Below are 20043 nucleotides of genomic sequence, written 5' to 3'. Positions count from 1 at the left end.
TCACACAATCTAGCATTTGATTACATAATGTGATGATATCTATTGCATGGGGGGTTAGTCCTGACTCCCCAACAAAAGTCCTTAAGGGCACCCATAACTCACCAAGAGCTTACAATCTCCCCAGCACTGAATGTTTTATATATACATCTCACTTATACTCACAACTCCATGAGGTACAAATTGTTATCCCATTTCACAAATGAGGAAATTGAGGTTCAGGAGATTCAGTGGCTTGCCCAAGCTATTAAGTGACAGAGTGATGATGTACACCAAGTCTATCTGATTCTAAAGCCTGTAAGTCACTTCATTATGCTCTTTTCTGTTTTTGTTGTTGTTGTTGGAGATGGAGCCTCACAGGCTGGAGTGCAGTGGTGCGATCTCAGTTCATTGTAACCTCTGCCTCCCAGATTCAAGCGATTCTCCTGCCTCAGTCTCCCGAGTGGCTGGGATTACAGACCCCCGCCACCACGCCCAGCTAATTTTTTTGTGTGTTTTTTAGTAGAGACAGGGTTTCGCCATGTTGGCCAGGCTGGTCTTGAACTCCTGACTTCAGGTGATCCACCCGCCTCGGCCTCCTAAAGTACTGGGATTACAGGCGCGAGCCACCGCGCTCGGCCCATTATGCTCTTTTCTTTTCTCAACTTTTTACATTAAAAAACATTTTTTTCTCCCCTCTTAAGAAAAAAGTTTGTTTCTTAAATCCTCTCAAACACCATCACAAAGCAGGGCACAGAACTGATGTTGGGATTGACTCCAAGGACTAGTGTTTCCATGTACTCACAGCTCTGCAGCATCTCTGTCAGCGTTTCCACGGATGCTTTCTCGGCACTCTCAAACCCTGCCTCTGTCAGCAAGGAGCTCACAACCACCTGCAGGGTTCTCCTCCGGGCCAGGTGATAGTTATCGGCAGGGTTAGTGGACTGTTTACTTCCCGATCTCTGTGAATCAGCAGAGAGATTTTCATCCACAGGAGAAGGATGCAATCACATAGTTCATACGTGGTCAATGGCAAGCAAAGTTATTTTACTAAATAATTTTATTTTAAAAATCAGTGCTTAATGTTTAGATTTACAGATCTTGGCCAACAGACTAAAAATTGAGCACCCGAGGTGCTTTAAATACAGAGACTACTTTTCCGCTTACCTAAAACGTACGGTCCCAATGAGATAAAATAGCAGGTCTTTTACTTTCTACTTTAGCAGATTATTAGAATACATAGCTGAAGAAACACGCATGATGGGATTAAGACCCGTCCCCCAGAAAAAACAGGATCCCTCTCTTGTGCCTCCCATCTTCACACCATTTCATTGAAAGGGAAAATGAAAACAGTAACAAGAGGTGACGGCGAGGAGAGGAGGGCAAAAGATAACAGCACGAAAAAGTAAGAAAGCTAAGTATTTTGAAACGGGAATGCCTTTCAACTTTGGCCGGCCAATAAGAAGGCGAAAACGGCATCTTCAGACCAATCAGGGGGTGTTCCGGGCTCCCAACCCCCAACAGCGAACGAGCCAATCAAGACACAGGTCCGCCAACTCCGGAGGCCGCAGCCAAGTCCCAAGGAGGGGGCGCCTACGGCCTGAAAAGACCCTCCGGCAGTCGGAGCTCATGATGGGGCTGGATTTCTGGGCATTATCTTGTTGCTCAGTCTAGGGGAAAGTTGCAGGATCCCCAAACTCTCTCAGCTCCGAGCCCGCGCTTCCTGCCCTTACCGTTCCGGAGCCACCGGCCCCAGCTGTGGCGGCCGCGTCGGCCATCTTGCTCTGGCGTAGTGTGCGCGAGCGCGGGGCACGATGGGACTTGTAGTCGCGGGGCGGGGCGGGGCGGGGCGGAGGGCGCCCCTTGGTTTTCGGAAGCCCAGTCGGTTGGGGGACGCCTCCGGTGACCCCGGCTCACGTGGCTTTTTTTTTTTTTTTTTTTTTTTTTTGATACAGAGTCTTGCTCTGTTTCCCAAGCTAGAGTGCAATGGCGCGATCTCGGTTCACTGCAACCTTCACCTCCCAGGCTCAAGCGATCCTCCCGCCTCAGCCTCCGGAGTAGCTGGGATTACAGGCGGGCACCACCACGCCCCGCTAGTTTTTGTATTTTTAGTAGAGACCGAGTTTCGCCATGTTGGCCAGGCTGGTCTCGAACTCCTGAGCTCAAGCAATCCGCGGCCTCGGCCTCACAACGTGCTGGGATTACAGGCGTGAGCTACCGCGCCAGCCTCACGTGACCTTTTGAGAGTGAAGTGTTCTGGGGCCTTCAGTGGCTTGGTTGTGGGCCAGGAAAACGCGCCTGGTTTCACTGAGTTAAAAGAAACCTATTTTAATATGAAAATCGGTTCTTATAAAGAGCACACTCCTGGAAGGACCCAGGAGGTCATCTACACTCGCAGGGTTTTCCAAACTTGTCTGATTATTAGTAATACCTGGCTGGGCCCAGCCCAATCCCAGTGACTTCACTCTCTGGAAGAGGGGCTTGGGAATCGTTCTCATTAAGGAGTTCCCCAGATGATTCTCCTGAGCCGGTAATGTTGGGAAACCCTGGAGCATCCAGCCTGGTGATTTTGTGCTGAGGGCCGCCCTGCCTGTCAATGGCCCACTTGGAAGTAGAGCCTGGACCACCTAGTCCAAGTCTATCGCTGCATCCTGCTGCCTTCGCGCCCTCCACCCGCAAGTATTTGCGAGGCAAGTCTAGGGGGCCGGAGACTTGTCCCTTGCCGCCTCACTCCCAGGGCGTAGGGTGCCCGCGGCTGCCGGTGGTTTTCTCCCTAGCCTGTCAGCCCCTCTGGCTGCGCCGTGTTCGTCTCCATTTGCAGGTGCCTGGCAGGACGCAGACTCTGGGCTTGGATCCTAACACTAGCCAGCTATGGTACTTCGGGCACTTGACCTTAATCCTCAGTGTGTCTCAGTTTCCTCTTCCGTAAAACTGGGGGAAAGATGAGATGTTACACAGAAAGAGTCTCACAGTGCCTGACGCGTAGTAAGAGTCAAGAAATCGGCCGGGCGCCGTGGCTCACGCCTGTAATCCCAGCACTTTGAGAGGCCGAGGCGGGTGGATCACCTGAGGTCAGGAGTTCGAGACCAGCCTGACCAACGTGGTGAAACCCCGTGTCTACTAAAAATACACAAAATTATCCGGGTGTGGCGGCGTGCGCCTGTAGTCCCAGCTACTCTGGGGGCTGAGGCAGGAGAATAGCTTGAATCCGGGAGGCGGAAGTTACAGTGAGCCGAGATCGCGCCACTGCGCTCCAGCTTGGGCGACAGAGGGAGACTCCGTCTCAAAAAAACAAAAAAAGAAGGCGCTCCTCATGATGTTGTTTACTTCCTGGATAGCACGTGGAGGAGTTGCCAACGCCGGGAGGCAGCGGTCTGGGAACCCGTGCTGCACCGGCCCCGCCGCCCACACCTGAGCCTCCGTGGCGCCCCGCCCCCTCACCTATGCCGCGTGGGGCGGGGGCTGCTGGCGGGGGTGCGCGGCGCCGGATGAGCCTCCTGGCCTCGCCGACGGTGTGCAGGGGGTGGGGGGGTCGGGCCGGGGACCGAAACTTGGCTGAGCAGAGCACCAGCCCCTTTGTCTCCTCCGCCCCCTCTTCCCCACTTCCTGCCCAGCTCGGGATCGGCGGCGCGGCGCGGACTTTGTAAACACTTCGCCCCTGCAGGGGTGGAGACTGGCTGTGTTCGGATGCCGGGGGGGAGAGGTGCAATCCTCTCCTCGAGGCTGGTGGTTGCGACCACCCCCACTCCCCAAAGGCAGGCTCCAGAGGCGGCGGGACAGAGCTCCTGCGACCCCAGTCGGTGCTCCGGGGAGCTCACCTGCCGAGGAGGTAGGCTTGGGTGCTGGAGAAACCGGGGTAGATGGGATGTCAGCTCAGGCTGGAGACAATGCGTTGGGGATCGGCGCTGGGTGGGTCAATGGGGTCGCCGCATCCTCATCACTTCCTAGTTGGCACCCAAAGCTTGGCTCACTTTCCCACTGAGTGAGGTGTTCTGCACGGAGTTGAAGGGCAGAGAAACCCCCAAAGGCCCTGAGCCCTCTGTATGTACACACATCGGCACAACCCCCTCCGGCTGATCTGGAAGCCCCGTGGCTTTACCGGGCTGTTGCTCTTCTCATGCCTCAAAGATGGGATGGAAGGCCAGTAGGAGAGCAGACCAGTGTGGATGGGGAGTCTGTGAGTGCTCTGGCCAGTGCACCGGGATGAAACTGGAGGGAGGGACCCCTCAGTGGTGTCGGATTGGTACATAGATGATGATCTTAGCCTCCTATGTGTCTTTTGAAGTGCCAACAAGAGGAATAACTGAATAAATTGGTTGCTGTTACTAAGGGAGCATTAAGTTATTCATTTGCATTGATTGAACACCTACTATGTGCCTGGCATTATATGGAATGCTGAGGGTGCAATGATGTTATTCATCCACAGCTAATATGGATCACAGAACAATAGACATAGATGCCAAGTACACTGGCTGGGGTGGCTGGGAAGGCTTCAGAGAGAAAAGGACATTTGAGTTGGGTTCAGAAGGATGAAAAGCATAGAAGTCTTTGGGGGCACTTATTCCACAGAGCTGGATTGAACCCCAGCTGTGGTGTTGGACACTGGAATATAGGGGGGACCCAGAAACAATTCCTGCTCCCTTTAATTCGCTGTCTAAGCATCAAGGGAATGAACAGGATGAATCCCAGAAAAGGCAGTTTTCTGGGCTGGGTCCCTAGAACCCAGGAATTCCCAGTGGGTACAGCTGGGAGGGTCCACCTGGGGGTGATGTGACAGTCCACACAATCCTAGGCACCCCCTCCCCATCCCTGGACTCTGAGACTGTTTCCTCTGATGAGTCCTTGCCCTCTGCCTACCACCTCATTTCTCTTTGGGACCAGACGTGGATAGAGAAGTGGATTTCCCTTTGCTTCCTCACAGATTCTTCTGGCCGTTCAATTCTGGGGCTCCTTTGGGAAATGACTGACCCAGCAATTTATGAATTCATTCAGCACCTATTTGCTGTGGCCATACTCCATCTGCACAGGCTATTCCTACAGCTGTTGGGGATGTCATGGTAATCAAATCAGAGTTTCTTCCCCCTGAAACTTAACACTGAAAGCGTCTCTGATAATTCTAGCAGAGTCCTAGTCTATGCCAGTTATTGAGATCATGACCTCCATGGTCCCAAACATCTTCCCCTTCCGGCTTCCCCTTCCCTCAAGGGCTTAGAATACTAGCTAACAGTTACATAACACTGTCAGGTACTCTTCTAAGTGGCTTAGAGATCATATCTCATTTAAACCTCCTAATATAGTCCTATGAGGTAGGCATTAGGATTCTCTCCATTTTATAGATGAGGAAACGCAGGCACTGGAGATAAGTAATCTTCCTTCAGACACAAGAAACAAATGGCAGAGCTGGGATTTAAACCTAGGTCACTTGATTTGGGAGGCTTTATTCTTAACCATTAGGCTAGCCTGCCTCCTTCGCTGACCACATAAAATGTGCACTTGAGCCGGGAACTTAGGAGTTTCCTAAAGGGAGTCTGTGGTCCTGTATATTGGATGATACAGCCATCTGTTAGCTGTGCTATGGGGTGGTACTGTTTACAGTGAGCCCAGCAGGCCTGGAATAGGGTTGTGGGAACTGCACAGAGCGGGTATCCTTTCCTGATGGCTCTGTGTGTGTGTGTGTGTGTGTGTGTGTGTGTGTGTGTGTGTGTGTGTGCGCGCGCGTGCACACAAACGTATGAATGTTTTCACCTGTGTAAGCCTCACTCAAAGGGAAAGGGGGAATGTGAATAAACCAGGAGGAATGAACTAAGATTATATTCAAGAAAGAACTTCTCAACTTGGACGTGATGTGCCAGAATCTGGGGATTTGGGAAACCAAGACACCTCTTTTGTTGGGAATTAAGAATAGCAGAAATGCTCACATTCTAGATGTGCATTCCAGCTTGGTAGCTGAGTAAGGAAGATGGCCAAGGAGTGGGTGCAAGCTTAAGATGCTCACACCTCTCTTTCCTACAGCTCCTGCTTCCAAAGCTGCAACCGTATATCCTACCCAGTCCCTCCAGACAGGCTGGGATAATGCTGGTGATGCAAGCGAGAGCACAGGACAGTTTCCATGGATTGCAGCCCCTTTTCCAACTCCTTTCTGAAACGCTTTTAAATTTCTTACAAGGGCCCTCCCCACAGGTCTCGGGAGTCCCTCTCTGCCTGCAGTCAAAGCGCTTTGTGCATCTGTCTTTGAGAAAGGGATGTGTGTTGGGGGCATGGGTATTGATGCTGGGAGTCGAGGGTGGGAACTGGGTGGAGGGTGGCTGCACTGAGAAAACGGGTAAGCAGGATGTGAACCTTAAGAACTATAAACCTCCAAGCTGCTCTTCTCCCACGCACGCACCTTCCTCCCTCACTTGCTGGTTGGGTGGGGTACAGCGGAGCCCTTGGCACGCCCTGGCCCCCTGCCCCAGGCACTGGCTTGGCTGTGGAGAACAGGTTGTACTCTTGAAAAACCACAAGAGGAAGTTTAGGGAGGGCTGGGGGTGGGGAAAGTTCTGGGGCCCCTGCCAAGTTTCCCTTTCCCTGCTGAGCAGTAGGTGTGTTTATCTTGCCCTCAAAGACATTTAAATTTTAAATCCTCAAGTTTCAAAGAGCTGTCAAGGCCTGCCCCTTTCTAGAGGTGGCAACAGACACTGCTAGAAATGGGATTGGAACAAGTTACCCATCTGTTGGAATTCACCTGGGATTTGTGCTGGTTGAGAAAGGCTAATTCCAGAAAGTCTATTCTTCTTTGGCCCCTTCACTTTTCTCTTCACCAAAGCATTCCCTACAACCTTTAAACTCAGAGGAATGTGGCTGTAATTGCCACTTAGGAGCTGAATGGTGTTGCGGGAGCTGTCCCTAAGTGTTTTACCTGTACTGTCTCATTTAATATTTATTCACCACAACTCTAGGTAGTAAACACCTCTATCTCCAATTTACAGATAGGAAACTGAGGCTCAGAAAGGCAAACTTGCTCAAAGTAATTTAGCTAGTAAGTGGCAGAGCTTGGAGTTGAACAAGGATCTATCTGATTTCAAAGTCTAGGCTCTTTACTCGTGAATTAACTCTCAGTCTGAGCACTGACTTTCCTAATATATCAAACACTGAGACAGGGAGGCTGAAATATAAAGGGATTTTTTAAATGCTGCTGCTAGTATGGGAGAGGGATAGAATTGGAAGGGATTCCTTGGAAGTTAATGTATTTAAGAAAGGATAGCCACTGGGCATGGTGGCTCACGCCTGTAATCCCAGCACTTTGGGAGGCCAAGGCGGGCGGATCACGAGGTCAGGAGTTCGAGACCAGCCTGACCAACATGGTGAAACCTTATCTCTACTAAAAATACAAAAAAAAAAAAAAAAAAAAAATTAGCCGGGCGTGGTGGCACGCGCCTGTAATCCCAGCTACTCAGGAGGCTGAGGCGGGAGAATCACTTGAACCTGGGAGGCGGAGGTTGCAGTGAGCCAAGGTCACGCCATTGCACTCCAGCCTGGGCGACAGAGTGAGACTCAGTCTCAAAAAATAAAATAAAAATAAATAAAATAAATAAATAAATAAAAGAAAGGATAGCCAAGTTAAAAAAAAGATGCAGGAGGTGAGAGGTCAGGTCAAATTCTGGAAGGTTGCAGCAAAGGGGAAGATTTAGGAGGAATACTATAGCTGTATGCAAATATTTAAAAGGTTGCCCTGGCAAGCCTTGAAGTAGGGGGTTAGCGGGACTGGTGGAGGCAGATTTTCAAAAAACGTAGAACTTTCTAACAAATGGGGCTTAGAGCTCATGCTATAAGAGGGGCCTCTGCCAGCAAGACGACCTCAAAGCCCCTTCGCCTGTAAACTGCTGCTGTGATTTTCCCCCTGCTTTCCTCTTCTGTGTCATTCTTTGCTCTCCCATACTCCCTGGCCCATGGTAGTCCCTGATCGTCCACCAGGTGGGGCTGTTGCCCAGTGTGTCACCCTGGGGTGGCTGGATTGGGTGAAGAGTGTTGCCGGGTTCTTCAGGGGCTGACTGGTTTCAAGGGGCCTCTGCTCCCAGCCCATCACCAGCTGTTTACACACCGGGGCCCAGAGAACTGCTTTTGACCCAGCAAAGCCCCCATAAAAGGTGCTCTTCTGTCTTGTCCAGGCTCCGGCCAGAATGTGCAGGCCTCTACCTCTGCGGCATACAGCAGTCCACGGGTCAGGGATTTCTTCCACATCTTCTCTTTCCCCTTCCTGACTGTCCTTTCCCTTTGAGAGAGAGGGACCCGTGTGTCCAGAGCAGAGGGCAAGGCCAATGGCCCTGCGAGCCAGCAGGGTAACTAATGTGGCATGGCCTTTTATGCCCTTCAAAGGGCATGACACCTGTGTCATCTCCCGGAAGGGGCCTCAAGAGCCCTACCTCTCTGAAACTATTTGTACTCAGTGGCCTGACCAGTTCTCCCACCCTGGGTGAAATTCCCCAGGACAGCTGTTCCTGAGGTGAGGGCTGAGGGGTTATCTCTGGAAGGAGAGGGTTGCTGGTACCTCCATCGTTGGCCCAGATCTGCTTGCTGCCCCCTCAGACCTTTAGAGAGGCACAGAGCCACTGGGCCTCCAGGGACACAGAGACAGAGCCCAGAATGAGCAAGGACATCCTGATTTTTTTGAGACAGGGTCTCACTGTGTCACCCAGGCTAGAGTGCAATGGCGTGATCTCGGCTCACTGCAGCTTCGACTTCCCAGGCAAAGGTGATCTCCCCATCTCAGCCTCTTGAGTAGCTGGGACCACAGGCATGGTGCCACCACGCTCAGCTAATTTTTATTATTTTTTTGAAACGGAATCTCACTCCGTCGCCCAGGCTGGAGTGCATTGGCACGATCTTGGCCCACTGCAACCTCTGCCTCCCAGAGTCAAGTGATTCTCCTGCTTCAGCCTCCCAAGTAGCTAGGGTTACAGGCACCCGCCACCACGCCCAGCTAACTTTTTGTATCTTTGACGGGGTTTCACCATGTTGGCCAGGATGGTCTCGAATTCCTGACCTCATGATCTACTCGCCTCGGCCTCCCAAAGTTCTGGAATTACAGGTGTGAGCCACCGCACCTGGCATACTCAGCTAGTTTTTTGTAGAGATGGGGTTTCACTCTGTTGCCCAGGCTGGTCTCGAGCTCCTGGACCCAAGCAGTCCTCCCGCCTCGGCCTCCCAAAGTGCTGAAATTACAGGCGTGGGCCACTGTACCTGGCCAGAGACACCCATTTTGCAGGTGAGCAAACCAAGGTACTGAGAGGTGTAGCAGCTTGCTCCCGTACACACAGCCCACCTGTGGCTGAGCTGGAAGTCTGACTCAGCCATTTGGCTGTAACGTTTGTGCATGTAACCACTAATCTGTGCCATCTCTCATGGACTGGTCGAGAGAGCCTGTTCTCTATAGACAAACCACCCCACTTCCAGTCCTAGCTCAGCTCCTTTCTGGCTGTGTGAAAGTTTCTTTGTCTGTAAAATGGGCATAACTATAGACCCCACCTCTCTGGGTAATGGTGAGAATGAATAATAACCAATATTAGTTGAATGCCTACTATATGTCAGGTATCTTTTTGCATCCTCACAGCAGACCATGAGGGAGGCGTTATTATTCTGCTTTTTACACATAAGGAAACTGAGGCACAGGGGAGGCAGACACTCTGCAGGATTAAGACTTCCGACCAGGCGCAATTGCTCATTCCTATAATCCCAGCACTTTGGGAGGCCGAGGCGGGTGGATCACCTGAGGCCAGGAGTTCGAGACCACCCTGACCAACATGGAGAAACCCCGTCTCTACTAAAAATACAAAATTAGCTGGGTGTGGTGGTGCATGCCTGTAATCCCGGCTACTTGGGAGGCTGAGGCAGAAGAATCGCTTGAACCCAGGAGGCAGAGGCTGCAGTGAGCCGAGATCGCGCCATTGCACCCCAGTCTGGGCAAGAAGAACGGAACTCCATCTCAAAAAAAAAAACCACTTCTGAGCCTACATTTTCCTAGGATTATGAGGCAGTGCACACAAAGCCCTGCTGAGTGGTGGGCAGGCCATACGTCCTTTGAGTGATAGCTGCTGTCATTATCACCATATCATGGGCATCATCGTCTCCCAGACGGAGGTCCTCGGGGTGGATATGGGGCCATCTAGATCCAAAGAGACAGCCCTGGTTTCTTTCCTCACCATCCCACCCATGGCTTCATGTTACCCTCTTTTCTAAAATAAAAATCAGTCCACAAGTTCTGGCCTGTGGTCAGACAGTTGGACAGAATATTTGAAGCTGGGGCTGTCCCAGAAACTCCCAGTTCTGGCCCCAGCTTTTTCTGCTCCAACTCACCCTCCCTCTTATTCTCTGTTCTCTTCCTTCTCTGCTGTGCCTCCCTGCCCCCTCCCCTGAGGTCCCTGAGTTCTGGGAAAGGAAGCCGGAGCAGGGGCCTCAGACAGATGCAGACCTTGAGCTCCAACTTGGGCTCCAGCTGGAGGAGGGAGGACCAGCCAGGGGCAGGAGCATGAGGCGCAGAGGGCCCCCAGTCTGCCTGTCCCTGGGAAGATGTCTGTTTATTATTCGCAAAGTCTTAAGCTCTGGTTTGTTAAGCTTTGCCATGCTGGGTGCTGTGGAATCCACTGGGAATAAGGCCCAGGGGAGGTTTATTCTACTCTGGCAAGTGGCTATCACAAAGCTGTCTTTGGGTTATAGAGGGGAGGAGTGCTGTTTCCTCCCAGCAGCGGGCCCCTAGGATGCAAGGCTGCCTTTTCCTTTCCTCCCAGCTCCATTGTCTTTTCTGTACGCGGTGTCTGCTATAGAACCACAAACTTGGAGACTCTTCAAATGTGGCATCTATTTTCATCTTGGGGTTACAAGCCCTCAGATGTACTGAGTGACTGAGCGTAGGCCAGGGCATAGAACATTCTAGTTTTCTCCAGGCCTTCTCTTCCTTCTTTCCAGTCAGCTGGTACCTGCTGGTCCTGGGGGAACTCCCATCTTTTCTTTGAATTCTACCTCTAGGACCCGACTGAGTTTTTCTCTCATATCCCTTGATCTCCGAGGGTACAGCCTTTTCCGACCTGGGCCCAGCCTTTTGGGTTCTTAAAACTTTTTACAGTCACTGGACTTGAGCTGGGTGCCTCCTGGGTGGTCCTCCAAAAGTTTTTCCTCCCCCCTGTTTCTTCTCTGCCTTTCCTCTGACACAGGTTCTAGAAGTCATTTTTGGTGCTTCTTGTGGGAATCTGTTGTGTGGCTTTTCTCTGAATCCTCATGTGTTCCCAGACACATGGCACTCAAGATGTTGGTGATAATAATAGTGCATCTTTACACAACACTTCCATGTGCCAGCAGCTGTTGTAAGTGCTGCCATATCCTGTATGCCATTTGTATATAAGTCAGTTCATAATAAGTATGGATATTTATTAACCCATTTCTCAGCTGTTCCTCACAAACATATCCTATGAGGGTTTTTTTTTTTTTTTTTTTTTTTGAGATGGAGTCTTGCTCTGTCACCCAAGCTGGAGTGCAGTGGCACGATCTCGGCTCACTGCAACCTCTGCCTCCTGGGTTCAAGCAATTCTCTGCCTCAGCCTCCCTAGTAGCTGGGATTACAGGCACCATCACCATACCCAGCTAATTTTTGTATTTTCAGTAGAGACCGGGTTTCACCATGTTGGCCAGGCTGGTCTTGAACTCCTGACCTTGTGATCCACCTGCCTCAGCCTCCCAAAGTGCTGGAATTACAGGCATGAGCCACTGCACCTGGCTGAGGTTTTTTATTTTGCAGATAAAGCCCCTGAGGCACAGAGGTTAAGTATCTAGTCCAAAGTCATACAGCTGGTCGTATTGAGAGCCTGATGGCTGAAATAACTCTGACATCAGTCAGACTTTTCTTTTTTTGTTTTTGTTTTTGTTTTGAGACAGGGTCTCGCTCTGTCGCCCAGGCTGGAGTGCAATGGCACGATCTCAGCTCACTGCAACCACCACCTCCTAGGTTCAAGTGATTCTCCTGCCTCAGCCTCCTGAGTAGCTGGGATTATAGGCTCCCGCCACCATGCCCAGCTAATTTTTGTATTTTTAGTAGAGACAGGGTTTCGTCACGTTGTCCAGGCTGGTCTTGAACTCCTGACTTAGGTGATCCACACACCTCAGCCTCCCAAAGTGCTGGGATTACAGGTATGAGCCACTGTGCCCGGTTCAGACTTTTCATGCATACTGTGTGCACCACACACGTGTGTGTGCGCATGTGTATCCACCTACCAGGGCAAGTGTGAGATTACACTGGGTTCCCTGTTGAGACATTGTCACGTACAGTCTCAGGACTAGTAGAGCAGGCTGGTAGGCCCCTGACTGCCTGTGTGCGTGACATGCAGGGATGCATGGAGATGTGATGGTGTTGACACGAATCCCCCGGGGCAAGCCCAGAGCATCCTGGATCCCCCAGTGCCTTCTGGCCAGTGCTTTAGGATTGTCCACTAAGCCAAGAAGGTGGAAGGGAAGGAGCAAGGGTGCCCCAGCCCTGCCACAGCAGGAAAGTCAGGTGTCACACACAGCCCCGGAAGCAGGAGTGGGTGGTGGTGAATGTGAGCTCGGCTAGGTGGGGCTGGGCCCTAACCTATCTGGGGAGCTCTGGTTGAATCAGCCCAACCACAGCCACCCCAACTGCGGCAATGGTGCAAACAAGCTTTTCCTCCAGCTCCCCCTCCAACGCTCATTTTCCTTTCCTTGCTCTTGTATGAGACTCAGGCTTTGGGAGGAGTGTGGGATTAGGACAACAGCTGAGAGCGTAAGTCTGGAGGGGGTGATTCAGCTGGGTCCTAGTGCAGGACCTCTCACCTTGGCCTTCAAGTGACACCTGAGACCTTCACCCAGCAATGGGTGGCAGCCCTGGCCTAGAGGGGATGCCACATACCCTGTCCAGAGGACAGGACTCCATGGGTCAAGGACTCCCGGGCTCAGTCACCTAGTATATTCATCCAACATCTGTAAGTCTCAGAGGCCTTGGAACCATTCACTTGTCCATTCTTCATGTAGTGGAGCCACATTCGACGCAGTGTTGGGTTCAAAGTCAGTGTAAAAACAAGACACACATCAAAGTTACTATTAAAGTCTCTATTTTAAAGAGACTGCTCATAAAACACAGGATACATGATTTGGACATTCTCTTCCATTTCTAAGATTCCTCAGCATGGCCAGTTTTTGTTGGAACACAGGATCTGGTCTTTGGTTAAGCATTATGTTAAGCCTGGGTGAAGGGATCACATCATATAAAAGTACATAGGTTTCTGTGGTTGGTTGGTGTCTCTTCCAGTAGATATAACTGAATTTATGACCGTTAAATATGCACATTTAGGAATTCAGTGTGCATACTTTTATGGTCTAGCTGGGCCTCAAGAAAGGTTTCAACTACAGTGCTGTGGGAATCTGGAGGAAGGAGTGGTTGCTTTTGCATGGGTTAACCAGAAATTTCTTCTCAAAGGTGCCATTTGAGGAGATAAAAGAGGAATGGATTAGATGAGAAATTATTCCGGAGCAGTTTTAAATGGTGGTTGCTTTTGGATCTTTTTACTCTTCTGAATGTTCTGAGTTTTTTACTGAAGGCCATATTATAGAAATAATTTTTATGTTATTTCTATGGCAATTATTAGGCTTATTTCTTATTTTTCTATAATATTACTGATTATTTCTTATTTCTAAAAGAGCTAGTGGTTATTTATATAATCACTATTATTTGCAGAACAATAATTATTTTTGATATGACCACTTCATGCCTTTTTTTTTTTTTTTTTTTAAGTTGAGATGGGGTCTCACTCTGTCACCCAGGCTAGAGTGTAGTGGCACAATCTCAGCTCACTGCAGCTCCTGCATCCTGGGCTCAAGCAGTTCTCCTGCCTCAACCTCCCAAGTAACTGGGACCACAGGCACAAGCCACCATGCCCAGCTAATTTTTTGTATTTTTGGTGGAGACAGGGTTTTGCCATGTTGCGCAGGCTGGTCTTGAACTCCTGGGCTCGAGTGATCTGCCCACCTCGGCCACCCAAAGTGCTGGTATTACAGATGTGAGCCACTGCACCCTGCCCTAATATAGTTAAAAAAAATCCAGCAACACGATGGGGCCGAGAGGTAAAAATGTGAATAAGGGTAAAGAATACCAAGAATTGGATACCAGGCTTGGAATTGGGCATTTTAGAAACTGACATGTTAGGTCTACTGCAGCAATTTTTAAGCCTTCTGATCTCAGGACCACTTTACATTCTGCAAAATTATTGAGGATCCCAAAGAACTTTTTTTTTTTTTTTTTTTTTTTTTGAGACCGAGTCTCACTCTGTCGCCCAGGGTGGAGTGCAATGGCGCAATCTCGGCTCACTGCAACCTCCGCCTCCCGGGTTCAAGCGATTCTCGTGCCTCAGCCTCCTGAGTAGCTGGGATTACAGGCACGTGCGACCTCGCCCGGCTAATTTTTATATTTTTATTAGAGACAGGGTTTCACCATTTTGGTCAGACTATTCTTGAACTCCTGACCTCATGATCCGCCTGCCTCGGCCTCCCAAAGTGCCGTGATTACAGGCGCATGCCACTATGCCTGGCCAGAACTTTTGTTTTTTAGGCTATACCTAATAATCAGTGCACCCGACATGGCATTCCCCGGAATAAATAATATAAGTTTTTGACTTCTCCCTCCCTATACCTGTTGATATTTTGTTTCTAATAAAAAATTTGATATGAGAAATTTTAAACATTAATTTATTTAAAGTAACAATAAAAAACTCACTGCATGTTAACATAAGCATTGTAATATTTTTTTGGCTAGGCGCAGTGGCTCACGCCTGTAATCCCAGCACTTTGGGAGGCCGAGGCGGGCGGATCACAAGGTCGGGAGATTGAGACCATCCTGGCCAATATGTTGAAAACCGTCTCTACTAAAAGTACAAAAATTAGCTGGGCATGGTGGTGCATGCCTGTAGTCCCAGCTACTTGGGAGGCTGAGGCAGGAGAATCGCTTGAACCAGGGAGTCGGAGGTTGCAGTGAGCCGAGATTGTGCCACTGCACTCCAGCCTGGTGGCAGAGCGCGACTCCGTCTAAAAAAAAAACAAAACAAAACGGCCGGGCGCAGTGGCTCACGCCTGTAATCCCAGCACTTTGGGAGGCCAAGGTGGGTGGATCACGAGGTCAGGAGATCGAGACCATCCTGGCTAACACGGTGAAACCCCATCTCTACTAAAAAATACAGAAAAATTAGCCGGGTGTGGTGGCGGGCGCCTGTAGTCCCAGCTACTCGGGAGGCTGAGGCAGGAGAATGGTGTGAACCCGGGAGGCAGAGCTTGCAGTGAGCTGAGATCTCGCCACTGCATTCCAGCCTGGGTGACAGAGCAAGACTCTGTCTCAAGAAAACAAAACAAAACAAAACAAAAAACCCATAAGCATTGTATTTTTTTAAATGAAAACTATTTTCCAAAACAAAAATAATGAGGAGTATAGCCTTGTTTTACATTTTTGCAAATCTCGTTAAGCCTGACTCCATAGAAGACAGCTGGATTTTCATATCAGTTTCTGATTCAATCTGTTGCAGTATGTTTTCATTGATGTATATGAAGAAAATTTGGCCTCAGGCAGGTATCTCATTAGAAAAGAGAGGACTGGCCAGGCACAGTGGCTCATGCCTGTAATCCCAGCACTTTGGGAGGCCAAGGCGGGCAGATAACTTGAGCCCAGGAGTTGGAGACCAGCCTGGACAACATGGCAAAATTTTGTCTCTACAAAAGACCCAAAACTTAGCCAGGCTTGGTGGCATCCGCCTGTAGACCAGGAGGAGGCTGAGGTGGGAGGATTGCTTGAACCTGGGAGGTGGAGGCTGCAGTGAGTAGTGATTGTGCCACTGCACTCCAGCCTGGGTGACAGAGGGAGACCCTGTGTCAAAAAAAATAAAAAAATAAAAAAAATAATAAAAAAATATATATATATATGCACTCCAGCCTGGGCAACAAGAGCAAGGCTCCATATATATATTTTATATATATATAAAAATAATAATTTTTAGGCCAGGCATGGTGGCTCACACCTGTAATCCCAGCATTTTGGGAGGCCGAGGCAGATGGATCACTTGAGGTCAGGAGTTCAGGACTAGCCTGGCCAACATGGTGAAACCACATGTCTACTAAAAATACAAGAATTAGCTAGGCGTGGTGGCACATGCCTATAATCCCAACTACTCGGGAGGTGGAGGCAGCAGAATCACTTGAACCTGGGAGGCAGAGGTTGCAGTGAGCTAACATTGGGCCAGTGCACTCCAGCCTGGGTGACAGAGCAAGACTCTGTCTCAGAAAAAACAAAATAATAATAATAATAATAATAATAATAATTTTTAGGCTGGGCGTGATGGCTCACGCCTATAATCCTAGCACTTTGGGAGGCCGAGGTGGGTGGATCGCAAAGTCAGGAGTTTAAGACCAGCCTGGCCAATATGGTGAAACCCCGTCTCTACTAAAAATACAAAAATTAGCTGGGCGTCGTGGCGGGTGTCTGTAATCCCAGCTACGTGGGAGGCTGAGGCAGGAGAGTTGCTTGAGCCCTGGAGGTGGAGGTTGCAGTGAGCCGAGATCGTGCCACTGTACTCCGGCCTAGGAGACAGAGTGAGACTCCGGCTCAAAAAAAAAGAAGAAAAGAAAAGAAACTAGCCGGGCGCGGTGGCTCACACCTGTAATCCTAGCACTTTGGGAGGCTGAGGTGGGTGGATCACGAGGTCAGGAGATCGAGACTATCCTGGCTAACACGGTGAAACTCCGTCTGTACTGAAAATACAAAAAATTAGCCAGGCGTGGTAGCGAGCGCCTGTAGTCCCAGCTACTCGGGAGGCCGAGGCAGGAGTATAGCGTGAACCCAGGAGGCAGAGCTTGCAGTGAGGCGAGATCGCGCCACTGCACTCCAGCCTGGGCGACACAGTGAGACTCTGTCTTAAAAAAAAAAAAAAGAAAGAAAGAAAAAGGAAAGAAACTAGGGTGACGCCAGTAGAAATGGAAACAAGGGGGTGATCTGGGAAACTATTTTGAAAGTAGAAGCAATGGAAATTAGTAATTATTTGGTAGGAAGATCTGAAGAGTCCTCTGCCCTTCCCCCATGAGGCACCATGCATGCTTCCGCAAGGGAGTAGGTTGCCCTGCGCTGTAGTTTGCTGCTGGCATTCCTTCTCTCCTAATAGGCCCTGTGCTCCAGGAAGAGCATGAATGAGAAGAATCAGGGACTACCCTTGAACTTTCAGCCTGGATGACTGGCAGAATATTGGTTGCATTAACAAGTTTTAAAACCAGGAGGAAAAGATGGCCATTACCATTAAGCATCATTAACTGAAGAATAGGGAAAGGTGTCAGGCTATGAATGAGGGGAAATAATGGGTGGACCTTGAAATATAGCACTCTTGGCAAGGAAGTGTATTTTTCTAGGTACTAAAGATTTGAGGAGAAATATAAAAAACATCTAGGAAGGATTGCTCTGTTCTTTATTCTCAAGTAACTTAAGTTCAGTTAGGGCAATGTTTTTCAAAACTAGAAAAAAAGTTTGTTTAAGAGACAGAGTCGGCCAGGCGCAATGGCTCAAGCCGGTAATTCCAGCACTTTGGGAGGCCGAGGCGGCCGGATCACTAGGTCAGGAGATCGAGACCATCCTGGCCAAGACGGTGAAACCCCATCTCTACTAAAATACACACACAAATAGCCAGGCATGGTGGCACGAGCCTGTAGTCCCAGCTACTCGGGAGGCTGAGGCAGGGGAATCGCTTGAACCGGAGAGGCGGAGGTTGCAGTGAGCCGAGATCGCACCACTGCACTCCAGCCTGGCAACAGAGCAAGACTCCATCTCAAAAAAAAAAAAAAAAAGAGAGAGACAGGGTCGGCCAGGCACAGTGGCTCACGCCTGTAATCCCAGCACTTTGGGAGGCCAGGGCGGGTGGATCACCTGAAGTCAGGAGTTTGAGACCAGCCTGGCCAACATGGCGAAACCCTGTCTCTACTAAAAATACAAAAATCAGCCGGGTGTGGTGGTGGGCACCTGTAATCCCAGGTACTAGGGAGGCTGAGGCAGGAGAATTGCTTGAACCCAGGAGGCAGAGGTTGCAGTGAGCCGAGATCGCACCACTGCACTCCAGCCTGGGCAACAAGAGCGAGGCTCCATCTCAAAAAAAAAAAAAAAAAAAAAAGACAGGGTCTTGCTCTATAGTCCAGGCTGGGGTGCTGTGGTGCAATCTTAGCTCACTACAGCCTTGGGCTCAAATGATCCTCCCACCTTAGCCTCCCCAGTAACTAAGACTACAGGTGCATGCCACCATACTTGGATAATTTAAAAATTTTTTTGTAGCAACAGCGTCTCTGCTATGTTGCCCAGGCTGGTCTCAAAATCTTTACCTCAAGTGATCCTCTAGCCTTGGCTTCCTAAAGTGCTGGGATTATAGGCATTAAAATTAAATTAAAAATGTTTTAATTTTTTTTTTTTTTTTTTGAGAGGGAGTTTCACTCTTGTTGCCCACACTGTAGTGCAATGGCGCAATCTCAGCTCACCTCGTAACCTCCACCTCCCGGATTCAAGTGATTCTCCTGCCTCAGCCTCCCAAGTAGCTGGATTACAGTATGTACCGCCATGCCCAGCTAATTATTTTGTATTTTTAGTAGAGACGGGATTTCTCCATGTTGGTCAGGCTAGTCTTGACCTCCCGATCTCAGGTGATCTGCCCGCCTCAGCCTCCCAAAGTGCTGGGATTACAGGTGTTAGCCACTGCACCCACCTGAAATGTTTTAATTTTAACCCATTTTATACACATGCATACAGACACAAATCTATGTGTGTGTGTGTGTGTGTATGTGTGTATATGTGTATATATATATATATATATATTTTTTTTTTTTTTAATGGAGTCTCGCTCTGTCACCCAGGCTGGAGTGCAATGGTGTGATCTCAGCTCAATGCAACCTCTGCCTCCTGGGTTCAAGTGATTCTCCCGCCTCAGCCTTCCGAGTAGCTGGGATTACAGGTGTGCGCCATCACACCCGGCTAACTTTGTGTTTTTGTAGAGAGGAGGTTTCACCATGTTGGCCAGGCTGGTCTCGAACTCCTGACCTCAGGTGATCCACTTGCCTCAGCCTCCCAAAGTGCTGGAATTACAGGCGTGAGCCACCATGCCCAGCCAATATATTATAAAACAAGACTCACTAAACAATACTTACCCTGGCCACAGTTGATATACTTTTGATGTTTTAAAATTCTATTTTGCTGTTTCATTTTTAAAATGTGCTGGTCATGATTAGCTTCATGACTTCATGAACAGTAAAACGATTTGCCATTTAAAAAGCACTAAGTTGGGGAGGCGTCACTCTCAAAGTTCTATTATCAACAGAAGTGGACTGACTAATATAAGGCAAAGGGAATGTATTGGAAGAAGATCAGAAACTCATAGACTCACTAGGAAAGCTGCAGAACCAGGCTTGGAAATGGACAAAGTGCCAGGGACTCAAAAGAGAGAACTACAGGAAGATGAGGGCAGCTGGCTGTTACCTCTGCCAGTCTGCACATGGTGGAAATGGGTAGGTTTCTGTGGTGCAGGTCAGGCAGCCTGGCTCCTGGATTTACAATAGGGGAAACAGAACTCCCAGAGAGAAGTGGCTGTGCTGTTAGGGAGGGGGCTGGACACCCAGCAGCCAGAGAAGAATAAAGTTTACCAAAGGTAACAGGACATGGGCACATAAAAAGATACCTCACCGTGAGTGGTATACTTAACATGGCAGTCTAGGCGGGCGTGCCCATGCCCGGCTTGTGGCCTTCTCATGTGCTAAATTCTGCCTTCAGAAACCAATTGGCCATAGGTGTTGAAATCAAATGCCTGCAAAAGATCCCAGGCCTCTGCCTTGGTAATTCCACTTTCCAGCCTCTGTCCTAATTAAATAATTCTAAATGCAGAAAAAACCTTGTCAGCCGGGTGTGGTGGCTCACGTGTGTAACCCCCCAGAAGTTTGGGAGGCCAAGGCAGGATAATCGCTTCAGGCCAGGAGTTCAAGGCCAGCCTGGACAACATAGCAAGGCCCCATCTGTACAAGAAATAAAAA

At 49.5% G+C, this 20043-nt stretch overlaps 2 protein-coding genes across 8 annotated transcripts in view; one reads left to right on the top strand and one right to left on the bottom strand.

Annotated features, from left to right (window-relative positions):
- The window catches only part of TAF8 (TATA-box binding protein associated factor 8), a 41118-nt gene extending 39276 nt beyond the window's left edge, over positions 1-1842 (bottom strand). For 5 of the 6 annotated variants that reach the window (XM_054493366.2, XM_063666981.1, XM_054493370.2 and 2 more), the window contains exons 1-2: positions 1710-1842; positions 782-938 (exon numbers count right to left, since the gene is read on the bottom strand). In XM_054493366.2, coding sequence (XP_054349341.1) covers positions 782-938; positions 1710-1754 — 202 coding nt within the window. In that variant the 5' untranslated portion in view covers positions 1755-1842. Of the gene's footprint in view, positions 1-781; positions 939-1143; positions 1436-1709 lie in introns of those variants that run through there. The other variant, XM_063666982.1, reaches the window with a different exon arrangement.
- A 1759-nt stretch (positions 1843-3601) lies between these two features.
- CCND3 (cyclin D3) overlaps positions 3602-20043 on the top strand; it is a 115494-nt gene continuing 99052 nt past the window's right edge. The window contains exon 1 of one of the 2 annotated variants that reach the window (XM_054493358.2): positions 3602-3805. The gene's annotated coding sequence lies outside the window, so the exon portion shown is untranslated. The remainder of the gene's footprint in view (positions 3806-20043) is intronic. The other variant, XM_054493356.2, reaches the window with a different exon arrangement.

The sequence above is a fragment of the Pongo pygmaeus genome, chromosome 5 (assembly GCF_028885625.2).
Source record: "Pongo pygmaeus isolate AG05252 chromosome 5, NHGRI_mPonPyg2-v2.0_pri, whole genome shotgun sequence".
NCBI lineage: Eukaryota > Metazoa > Chordata > Mammalia > Primates > Hominidae > Pongo > Pongo pygmaeus.
Note: the sequence above shows the minus strand (reverse complement) of the source record. Positions and strands in the feature narration are given on the sequence as shown.